The 12,118-nt window shown below is 41.0% G+C and overlaps 1 protein-coding gene across 4 annotated transcripts in view; it reads left to right on the plus strand.

Moving 5' to 3' along the window:
- TBC1D23 (TBC1 domain family member 23) overlaps nt 1-12,118 on the plus strand; it is a 31,987-nt gene that overhangs the window by 4,982 nt on the left and 14,887 nt on the right. For 3 of the 4 annotated variants that reach the window (XR_014510723.1, XR_014510724.1, XM_083438877.1), the window contains exons 2-10: nt 1,797-1,908; nt 3,524-3,629; nt 4,799-5,003; nt 5,335-5,458; nt 6,364-6,488; nt 6,589-6,635; nt 7,660-7,763; nt 10,065-10,187; nt 12,014-12,106. Coding sequence is in view for 1 of the 4 variants with exons in the window: in XM_083438877.1 (XP_083295003.1) it covers nt 1,797-1,908; nt 3,524-3,629; nt 4,799-5,003; nt 5,335-5,458; nt 6,364-6,488; nt 6,589-6,635; nt 7,660-7,763; nt 10,065-10,187; nt 12,014-12,106 (1,039 nt within the window). In the remaining 3 variants the exon portion in view is untranslated. Of the gene's footprint in view, nt 1-1,783; nt 1,909-3,523; nt 3,630-4,798; nt 5,004-5,334; nt 5,459-6,363; nt 6,489-6,588; nt 6,636-7,659; nt 7,764-10,064; nt 10,188-12,013; nt 12,107-12,118 lie in introns of all 4 variants that reach the window. The other variant, XR_014510725.1, reaches the window with a different exon arrangement.

A 12,118-nucleotide genomic window follows, 5' to 3' on the forward strand; every position in this document is an offset into this window, starting at 1 on the left:
TCTTTTCTTGCTTTTTTCACCCCCATTTCATTACATCTTGACAAATCAATATTATTTTGAGAACAGCCATTTTACCACTAAGGGACTACGAAAAGCACTGTTAATTTCTAATTTTTTTCAGCTCAAGGGTTGTGTTGAGGGCCATATGCATTACGTTTGTCCACACAGTCGCACATACATGTGTACACACATGCACTCATACTTGCCACACATACAGCACAGATATAGACCACACACACACACACACACACACACACTGTGTGTAGGTTGTCCCATTCTCTGCCTATGAGTGGGGGAGGGCAGTTTCGTCTACATCGGCAGGCTGCAGTGGGATATAAAAATGGGGAGAAAAGCCCTCTTCATACCTATAAAAGGGGCCTCTTATCGCTTTGGGTTGCTGCCATCACCAGAAGGTATTAGCTCTCAGGAGCCCTCTTTTCTGTTTTCTGAGCTGTTAAACTTTTGCCCCCATTGGTGGCTCCCCAGAGGCAGAACTCCGCCTCCCCACTTTTTAAAGGTAAGTAGTAGTTCCTGAGGCTTTAGAAAAGGGAAATTTGGGTGGGGGTGCTTTCCACGAAGGGAGTTCCAGCTTACAGAAGCTGCCAGTTTTCAGGGATTCTTTCTTCTTTCTCAGCCTGCTGTGCTATATACCCAGTACTATTCAGGAGAGTCTTCCAGCCCTTGGCGGAGCATTTTCAGGAGACTGGGTTGGCTGACATGGGGCAGAGAAATGAGGTAGTTGGCTTCTACCAGCCTAATTACATGCTTAACTCTGGATCAAACCTGTTAAGATTTGTGCCATAAATATTTGAATGTTTCTTTAATCTCTTTCCACCACCCCTTTCGGCACATGCCCATACCCACAAGACAGATCATTAAAATATAATCTAAAGCATAACAATGTCTCATTTTCAGAAGGATGAATATACTGTAATATCTAAGGTGCTTCACTTCAAATGAGATGGAACTTGAATCATGTATGCTTCTATTTATAGGCAAATTGCTAGGGGCTGTTACCTCTTCTCACTCTGCTTGCTAGCCTTGCCTATCCTTTGGCAACCCTAACCCTTCCCCCAGTACTTGACCAAACCCTGTCTCCATCCCTTTACACCTCACCCACCATCTCTCCTATCCCCTCACAGCTAGTACCAAGCCCCTCTTCTGAGGGGGGAGGCACTTCACAGAACAGCTTGCTAAACCACTGTGTGATACGTCTCAGCACCTCCCCCCCCCCCCCAATTAAGCAATGAGTGCCCACTTCTTATTGGTTTTAAGTACATCTTGGGGGTGTGGGGGTGTTTTTAACTGGGTTTTTTTTAGCTTTGTGTAAAATATTTTGCGCATCACTTTGGGGTAATAAGAAATAATAATTAAGCCTGTACTAAGAGATGGCGCTGTGGGTAAAACCTCAGCACCTAGGACTTGCCAATCGCATGGTCAGCGGTTCGAATCCCCGCGGCGGGGTGCGCTCCCGTCGTTCAGTCCCAGCGCCTGCCAACCTAGCAGTTCGAAAGCACCCCTGGGTGCAAGTAGATAAATAGGGACCGCTTACCAACGGGAAGGTAAACGGCGTTCCGTGTGCTGGCTCGCCAGATGCAGCTTGTCACGCTGGCCACGTGACCCAGAAGTGTCTGCGGACAGCGCTGGCTCCCGGCCTCTAGAGTGAGATGAGCGCACAACCCTAGAGTCTGTCAAGACTGGCTCGTACGGGCAGGGGTACCTTTACCTTTACCTAAGAGATGATCATGTTGAGGTGCTTTAAATTCACTTAATCTTATTTAAGATAACTTTTCCAGGGAGAATGACCTTGCAGAAGCTCTAGAAGAAGGTGGTTGTGATCTTGAAACTGTCCGAAACATAATTCAAGGGAGACCTTTGCCTGATGACCTAAGAGCCAAGGTCTGGAAGGTAAGGCCTTTTTTTTTTTTTGAGAGGTAGTAATTTGTCTTGAGTTCTTGGCCTCTTTCAAAAGAGACAGGAACCACTTAGAGGGGGCCCTTCAGCTCTTATCATTATAAAGCTAACAGTCTCAGTTGTATTTTGGTTCATACTTGGTGTGTGTATATGTGTTTTAAAATCCAATAATTGCTTCTTTTTTACAAGAAAGAACTACAATAAAAGTTAACTTTATGGCATCCTTTGTTTTAAGCAGCCGCATTTCATGTTGTAAATGCAAAATGAAGTATTCCTCAACATCTTTTTTACAGCCTCACTGCACATAATAAGCAAAAGTGTTCCCTGGTATGTTAGTGGCCATGTCACAGATGGAGAAGTCACTTCAGAGGGTGCTGTTCGACGGGGAGAAGCATCGTAGGAACAGGACATTTGTTCCTTTCCCAGCTTGCAGTTTCTTCATTGCTTCTTCAAAAGGCTTTTCATGGGGGTCCCAAATGCATGTTTGAAAAGACAAACACCTCTTGAATCCTACAGGGAGGGAAAGCAGCTGGGGAAATGTACCTGAAGCAGAGAAATAGCCATTTAGGGAAAGGTCCAGCATGTCATTCCCCCATTTTTTTCTCAGGTCCCAGTCACCCATATCCTGAAATGGTCTTTTTTGTTTCAAAAAGGGAATTGGGTTTCTGAAAATAACAGGACTGGGAAGCTTCAGGCTCAGGAGTCAAATTCAGCCCTCCACCCAAGCCTCTCTGTCAGGCCCACCCCTCACTTTACACCCCAGGGAAATATTTGTTTCATTTTTGTATTATAAACAGATACAGAAACAGTTTGACAGTCCAATAGGCTAGAATGTGTACTCTAACTCTGAATATACCTCTTTCTTGTCTTGGTGAATGCATGTCTGGCTGGTTACTCCATAATTAGCCTTTGTACTTTTACAGAGGTAAAAGTGACATTTGTTGCTCTTCCCAATTTTGCTTCTGGCCTTGCCTGCTTCTGGCATGTGGCCCTCAGAAGGTTGCCTGGAAGAGAATATGGCCCTCAGGCTTAAGAAGTTTCCACATCCCTAGTTTGTAATATGTAGCCAGGCCCTTAATTTGACCAGAACAAGTAGGATGTGAGCTTTGGCTATTTAGGTGCACGGAATAACATTGTTCTAGATTCAGGTAGGTAGCCATGTTGGTCTGACAAAGTTGAGGGGTGTGTGTGTGTGTGTGTGTGTGTGTGTGTTGTCCAGTAGCACCTTAGGGACCAAGTAAGTTTGTTCTGGGTGTAAACTTTCGTGTATCTGAAGAAGTGTGCATGCACACAAAAGCTTATACCCAGAACAAACTTACTTGGTTTCTAAGTTGCTACAGAATAACATTGTTTCATTTTTTTGCATTAATAGAATAAATAACGACCAAGTCTGATCTAGAATGGTTACTTTGTATTAAACATAAACGTTAAGGAAGTTTATTATTCAAGAATGCTGAAAGTTATAAAGAGATAATTTTAAAAGCTTCCTACATTTGCATTTAAAAATGTTTTTCTTGAATAATTTTAAATAATTCAGGTTTAAGAATTGTATTTTGTGTACATTGGAACATACTGAAGGTTTTCCACCCTCTCTTGTATGTATTTTTAGATTGCACTGAACGTTGCAGGTAAAGGAGACAGTTTGGCATCATGGGATGGCTGTCTAGATCTGCCGGAACAGACACTGATTCACAAAGATTGTCAAGAACTGGTTGGTACGTCTGAAATAAGATTAAATTGCTAGGCTGAAACCCTTCTGAACACTTTATTCTCTCCATAAGAATTACCTTCCTGTCCTATCGCCACTCTAAGAGCTGTGGAGTGCAACTCAGAATTACTTCAGTAAAGTCTAGCTGAAATATCTTGGTAGTCTTGCCAGCCTTCTTTAAGGGTTATTGCTGAAAAGTATATTAATGCCATCATTAGCTTAATGACCCTGCTAATACATTTTATTTTGTGCAATAATCAGATGGCTAAATGTGGACTGTGCTACCATACTAGGATTGGCGGGCTTTCTCTAGATGGCTTTATTTTCCTAGCCCTTTAAAAATATTGGCCTTTTAAAATATTGTTGTTGCCTTATTATTTTATTTAACTTGTTTTTGTCCTGAGAGTGTTATTTTTACAAAAAGGCAGGGGTATAAATCGTATGTGTCTGTATGTATGTATGAATGATTGAATGAATAAAAGCCATTATCACTTAGATAAATGTTTACTTATCAGCAGTTGCTGTTTGTAGAACTGAAAAAAGCAGCCTCTGTCTCTAAAAAAAGGTGAATAAATGAATTCTGCAGTCGCTCACCTTGCATTCTAAAGCCCCCTTCTCAGAGAACTTTCAAACATGAACGTGCAACAGTAGAATTTTAGCATTCACAGTGCAATTTGCCAGTTGATTGCTCATGTGAAATGACTTATGTCTGCTGTCAAATGAGCAGCTGAGTGCATAATCATGCAGCCTAGTGCAACAATGTCCTTCTCTTCAGGGAGAACTGTTATGTATTATAACAATGAGACAGAACCCAAAGGGCCATTCATGAGCTTCCACAGGTACACTGAGGCTTTCCAGCTCTCCCATTAAAAAAAAAAATACTCCTTAATGTTGTCACGTATTATGGAGGATTATCAGATGCAATCTTAGAGGTGCAGTTAGAAGGGGAAAGTAGCAGAGTTGGCGTATCAGCAGTATTGGTGCGCTTAAGGGACTTATTAGATGTTGGTTGCCTTGTGTTGGGACAGCACTATAGCAGCTGTGTATGAAGTGCCCTCTCTTGCTCTCTGACATTCCCGGTTTCTGAGAATGATCCCAGCATGATAAGGTACCACCAGTGAATCAAGTGATAAATGACACATTTTCAACATGGTTTTGATATTTGTCTGTTTTCAGATCAGCTGTCAGTGCCAGAGGAGGAGAAGTCAGTATTACTTTTGGATATTGAATCTGTGATTACCTTCTATTGTAAATCTCGTAATGTCAAATACAGTTCTAGCCTTAGTTGGACATATCTACTTAAGCCATTGGTGCATCTTCAACTTCCACGAAGTGACTTATACAACTGCTTCTATGCTATCATGAATAAGTACATCCCCAGGTAAAGAAAAAATATATTCATGGGCACTCTGGTTTTAAATGTTGTTTGCCGTCTTCCCCAAAAACCCACCCACTCTTTTCCGGGACAGAGGATTTGCTAGCTGTTTTCAAAGAAAGGAATAATTTTCTGTTGTGGATTTGATAGACGGTGTTTTCCATTGTCGTGTGTATATGAAACAAAGCTACAAACTGAGCCTGATATTTTTATTGTCACAGGTGTCTATGTCTTCAGTTTTAATGCTCTGTTTATTTTGTTTAAGAATAGAAAGTTGTGTGCAATAAGAATAATTGTGCTTCTGTTTCATGAGCACTCTTGCTATTCTTCTTTTTAGGGACTGCTTCCTGAAAGGGAGACCATTTCATCTCTTCCGGCTGCTCCTCCAGTACCATGAGCCAGAGCTGTGCTCTTTTCTTGACACCAAAAAGATGACCCCAGACTCATATGCACTCAACTGGGTAATAAAGTGAAAGTAGGAAAACATAATGAAAAGCATACTTCTGTAGTAATTTTAAAAAGTATCATTTGCTAAATAAGGAAGCTTAAACAAAAACAAAAAAAGGCATGTATAATCTGTGAGGGGACCTTATTGTATTAAATTTAGATGCTAGGCATTATAATATTCTGATGTCTGCTTAGCAGATTGGGCACAAATGTGTCTCTAAAAATGAATCCCATGCTCAAAGATTGGCATTTTAATAAGCAAAGCAGTAACTGTAAACACTTATGGTGCATTATTATTATTGTAATAGCCAAACAAATTGAGGTTCCTGTTTGTTGCAAAATCCTAGTCTTCTGACAGAATTGTAATTCCCAGACTAGGGTAGTTATTTGTAATGCAGAAGCTACACTGTGTGCACTTTAGACACACTCTACTACGCAGCTGCTATTTCCAAATATTTGGTTGCAGAGTTTTACTGGCATTCAGATTTTTGCTAAGGAAACCTCAATGGTGTTTGGGAAGCTATGACACTGCAGAATATTTAAAACTGACCAGGATTCACAGGAAATGTGGAAAGCTGCCTTTTAATACAAACATAGCTGAGGTTTTAGGATATGTGCAACAGGATTCTGTGCAAGTAAGTCACAAGTTTACTCTGATTTAAGTTCAGCGATGCTTCCTCCAAGATAGGTGTGTGTAGGATTGTAGCCTTAGTCCTTACTCTTATTAGATGAGTCCCTTGAAATCATGGGGGACTTACTTCAAAGTACATGGAATCATAGAACTGTAGAGTTGAAAGGCACCCCAAGGGTTTTGGATTTTGGAGTATTAATTATTCCCCCTCCCTCCAGGTAGTTTGTGAATATAATAATGTTAACTACAAACTTGCTTGACTTTCCTTTCATTCCTTCAATTTTCCAGCTTGGATGCCTGTTTTCAAGCTACTGTTCTCATGAAGTCACTCGTGCAATATGGGACGGATACCTACAGCTAGCAGATCCATTCTTCATTTATTTCCTAATGCTTATCATCCTTGTTAATGCAAAGTGAGTATATAGTTAATGCAGGGCAACAAATTAGTTGGCCACATAGACTTGTCTCTGCTTTGCGTGCTTATACCTTATCTCCACTTTTGCCTCTTTCCAGAGAATTCATCTTAGCACCAGAGTCGGAGGACAAAGAAGATGTTGTCAGTAAGTCCTGCCATTCTAATGCTGCTGCAGCTGTAGAAAAGAAAATCCTTAGGCACTAGATAGCTAAGGTTAGGTGCTTGGAAACCCCATTGATATGGAAGAATTAAGCTGGCCCTTAACTTTCACCTATTAAATGAGTTGGTTCTTTAAAAGATGAGCCTAGTTCTTTAGGGGCCAGATCAGATGCAAAGCTAAACTATGGTTTAGCATTATGTGTAGAAGGCTACAGCAACTTTGAGCACCCACGCCATCTCCCCTCTCCTCCTGCAAGGTTATTTTTTTAAAAAAACTAATCAAAGTTACTTCCATATGTTTTGAACTTCAGATTGCAGTGTGGCATAATATACAGGGCAGGCTTGTGTGCCCCCCCCCCGCCTACTTTGTCAGTTCTGCCGTACTCAGATGAACCTATATTTGACTTGGTTTGCTGTTTGCTATGATTAATGGCTCCTTGCACACCTGCATTTATCTGGAGAATCTGAAATATTTTTCTGTGGATCTACAAGATGGCATATTTCTCTTTTTTAAAAATGTAGAACAGTTGTTTGTGAAGGCAGCAAACAAATGAGACCTCTTCTCATTGAGTGTTTGAAGAAATGCACATCAGCAAAATTTCTGGTTTGGATGTTGGGAAAGTATGTGGCTTTGTACAGGGTTTAAGGGATGCACTGCTCTGTCATTTCTGACTTTGGTGGACAAATGGAAATGAACATTGTCATGGTTGCTCAGGCAGCCAGGATATGCTCCTGTATTACCATGGGACTTGGGAGTCTTCTCCCACCCCTATGACACATGCCGTTTGTGATGAAGCTGACTGCCGTATAAGTAGTGAAATAGAAAATATTTGAGCTCTGTAACCAAAAAGTGCTTGAGTGTCTAAAAGAGGTTCAGCTGCAAACATGTTGGCTTGAGTAATTCTTCTGGGTTTTTTTTTTTTTTAATACATTTTACTTCTGGCAAACACAAATTTTAATGTTTGGTTTTTAAATTCCCCAAACCCTAATTTCCCTGTTATATGTTTCAGAATTCCTAGAAAAATCCCCTGCCAGTTTGGAAGTAGAAGATATAGAGGACCTTTTCTCCTTGGCACAGTATTATTGTAGCAAAACTCCAGCTTCCTTCAGAAAGGTAACTGACAAGCACTTAGGGTGTTTCCCAAAGGGTATTCTGCATAGCAACATCACATCGGAATCAAGCAAGGGCTCCCAGGCCTGATCTTATGATATGTAGGAAGTGGTGAGCCTGAGACAATCGAACAGTTTGGGTTATGTTTTCTCTATCAAAAAAGTCAAGATCAAATATGGGTGCCTGTCTTGTTCTGCAGTGCCTCTCTTTCTTTTTTTTTAGCTTATATTTTTATTGGCCCAAATGTTACTTTGAGCATCACAGAAGGCTGAGAATACAGCCCAGCTTCTCTGTAAGGATACAGAGGCACAAATTTCCTTGTCTCCTTCCCATTGGCTCTTAAACCTCAAGCACCTTGCCCACCAGAAACAGGAGGAAGCAGAACATGTGGTGGTGAATAAGTTTATTGCTCCCCTGAGAGTGAAAAGCTGGTTGCCTGGTTAGCTGGTTGAGGTTTGGGTCTACAGAATATATTGGATTTGCCTTCTCCCACTTCCCTGCCTTCCTCATCATTTGCCTTTGCAACAGCTGCCATTTAGGGAGGAAGAGGAAAGCTGCCTTGCATATCCTTTCCTCCCTTTGCTTGCGTGCAGAGTCACTTCATAGTGCCTGCCACAAACGACATGCAAATTTATAGGGTGAACTGTGTAAAGGGTAGATAATATTAGAAGCTTGCATTGTCATATTAATTTTTTGTTCATTCACTGAGTCATTCCAATAATAATAATGCCAAGCCTTTGGTCTCACGTGTCGCCTCAGCTTTATACACAGTACAGTGTTCCCAGAAGTGATTTCAGGATACTTTCCTACTGCTTAGCCAGTTGCAACAGATTTGGTTTGGACCTTGGCACTTAATCAAGCCCGTCCTTTCTGGAGATGCAGCTTTTTCTTTTTGAAACAGTAGCTGTGAAACCATTTTGGATACTACAGCAGTTTATCACTGTTTGGAACAAGTCCTGGAGCGGCTTGTGCCAACATTCAAATGGCTTTGAAAAGCATTGATTTTCAGTTATGTAAGTTGGCACTCATTCCAAAACAGCATTATTCAAGTATGCTTCATTCAGTTTCGTGTTGCAGGAGCAAAATGCAGTTGAACATTATATTATTTCCCACTTGCTACACACTTCTGGGGGTAGAAATGCTGTATTAAGACTTGGGGAAATATATGTAAAGCTGCATATAATATGATCACATTTTATTCTATATTTTTGATGGAATTATTTTTACTCAGTCATAATATTATTGTAAACCAGCTTTTTTGGGAGTGACTGTAGACTGTAGTAGATTTCTATCTGAATAGAAATCAGAAAAGAAATTGGACTTTGTATAGTTAGGGGTTCATTCCTTTCATTTTATTTCCATAATTGGCTAATAAATAATAAAATATTTCCTACAATTTTTTCCAAAATAGAACCCAAAAGCAGATAATGGTTCATGGTACAAAATGATAATGGTACAAAAGCAGATTCATGGTTACATATGCAGATCAGTTTAAAGACTGAATTGCTAGCATATTCTTTTTGACTTTCAGTAGGCTTGTGAAATCCTGAGCCTGTTTTAGAACAGTGGATTTTCTGAGCCACAAACCAGATGCATGATGAGGCATTCCCCCCATCATAATGCAAAAAAGTAAAGGCCACCACTGCTATATGAATTCTATACTATCAAAGAAGCAAGTGTGATATGTGCTTTGAGTACAGCTACTATATGCCTAGTATAGAACCTATACTACCATTTTCATGGCAATAGCTGGAAAAACTATCTGTAGTGCTTGCTGATCTTGGAATACTGTGCGACAAAGGCTGATGCAAAATCTACTCGCCAGGAACAGGGAAGTGCCGGAGGTCATTTACAGTTGCAGTATCTTTGCCTATGCTGGTGGGTATGAGGGGAGAGAGAGGGTCATGTTTTAGGCTTTAGTGGATCATACCTATTACATGTCTATGGAGACAAAGGAATGTGTTTCCAAAAATGTAACCAATAAACCATGTGTATCAGCTGTTGGACATGATTTTTGAAGGGTATTTTGACACACTGATCGGGAGAAAGAGCTTATGAGAGATCTTCTCTTTGATAAAATGAGAGCCAAAACAGCAGTATGCACAGAGCCCCAGTAATAGTGTGAAATTGCACTTAAAGACATGCATTTGCATCTCTTTTTGCACACTTTCTGAATTGTGCGAGTACATAGTTGAGTTTTATGAGGGTCACAAATAGGACACCGCCTAGGTCTTGGTTTGGGGTCTTTATTTAGCACATAGCCTTAATGTTGGCCATAACTAGTGTTCTCTCTTACAATTACAGGACAACCACACTCTGTTTGGCAGCAGCTTGCTGGGTCTCAAAGACGACGATTCAGACTTGAGCCAAGCTTTGTGTTTAGCAGTTTCTGTATCAGAGATTCTTCAAGCTAATCAACTGCAAGGGGTCAGTAAGTCTGAAACTGTTTTCCCCTAAATGAAGGAAATAACTTAACATAGCTATCAGAGTTTCTACCTCCTGGGAGCTCCAAAAACAGAGCTGTTTCCCTGGTCATTGGCTAGAATCCAACAAATTGTGAAACTAGTTTCATAAGCCCAAGAGGAGTTAAGTACAGTTTTACTGGAAAGTACTTTTAAAGCTAAGAATAATTTCAAAAGCAGTATATGATATATCATCACACAGCAGTGTTTGTAGGTCTGTCTGTCATTGTCTACTATTCAAAGGAAACAAGTTAAAAAATTCCACTGGCCATGAGACTAAGTACAGTGGTGCCTCGCAAGACGAAAAGAATCCGTTCCGGGAGTCTTTTCGTCTTGCGGTTTTTTCGTCTTGCGAAGCAAGCCCATTGACGGAGTAGCGCTATTAGCGCTATTGGCTAAAAAAGGGCTAAAAACGGCTTTTTTGGGGGGTGGAGATTAGCAGTTTTGCTGCTAAAATGCTTTTAGCAGCTTAGCGATTCAGAATAAGGGGTTTTGGAGCAAAAAAAAAAATTCGATTTTTTTCGTCATTTTTCGTCTTGCGAAGCAAGCCCATAGGGAAATTCGTCTTGCAAAGCGCCTCTGCAGACGGAAAACCCTTTCGTCTTGCGGGTTTTCCGTCTTGCGAGGCATTCGTCTTGCGGGGCACCACTGTACATCTTGGGAACCCTGCCAGTGATCCTGCCCTTCAGCACAGCTATAGTATAGCACAAGACAGTGGCTGTTTGTGTATGGATAAGCTGTTTTATTTGTTTCAGACTTGTTGCCTGCTAATTTCATTGAGTACCTACTGTGTGGGTGGAAAAAAATACTGTTTCCTGCTCATATATTCCAAATAGCTATTGCTTTTCTACACTGCAGTGACATCCCCTTTATTTGTTGCCTTTTAAAGATTGCTACTTTATACGTCTCACACCTAAAGAGTTCAAGGTGGCATATGCATAGTTCTAGGGACGTGGGTGGCGCTGTGGTCTAAACCACTGAGCCTCTTGGGCTTGCTGATCAGAAGGTCGGTGGTTCGAATCCCCGTGACAGAGTGAGCCCCCGTTGCTCTGTCCCAGCTCCTGCCAACCTAGCAGTTCAAAAGCATGCCATTGCAAGTAGGTAAATAGGTACCGCTGGGGTGGGAAGGTAAATGGCATTTTCGTGCTCTCTGGCATCTGTCATGGTGTTCCGTTTCACCAGAAGCGGTTTAGTCATGCTGGTCACATGACCTGGAAAGCTGTCTGTGGACAAACGCCGGCTCCCTCAGCCTGAAAGCGAGATGAGCGCCGCAACCCCATAGTTGCTTTTGACTGGACTTAACTGTCCAGGGATCCTTTACCTTTTACCTTATACATAGTTCTCTTCTCCCCCTGCCATTTTTTCCTCGAAACAACCCTTTAAGTTAGTTGCATTAAGTAATAGTGACCTCCGAAGGTCATGCAGTAAATTTCTGACCAAGTGGGAATTTGAGCCCAGTCACACTATTACCAATCTGATCTTCTATTACAGCGGTTCTCAAACTTTTTTTCTCTGTGCCACACTTTCAGAATAAACATTTTCTTGCACTACACCATTTTTTTTACTGATAAGAAATACACAGGATGGGGGGGGGGGGAGAAACGACTCCTAGCAGTGCTTGATAGATAACATGGAACACAACTTCTTTATAATACGATTCTGGGACATCCAGAAAGTATAAACAATGCAGCTACATAAAAACATGAATCACTTGCAAAATAAATGAGCCTCTTACATGTGCACCTTAATGTATACTTTTTGAACTAAATGAATAAAATGTTCTTATTTCAGGAAGGAGTAAGGTTCTTTGTGGTGGATTGTCGTCCTGCAGAACAGTACAATGCTGGCCATTTATCAACTGCCTTTCATTTAGATTCAGACTTGGTAAGCATACAT

Source organism: Podarcis tiliguerta (genome assembly GCF_965153285.1).
Source record: "Podarcis tiliguerta genome assembly, chromosome: 4".
NCBI classification, from domain to species: domain Eukaryota; kingdom Metazoa; phylum Chordata; class Lepidosauria; order Squamata; family Lacertidae; genus Podarcis; species Podarcis tiliguerta.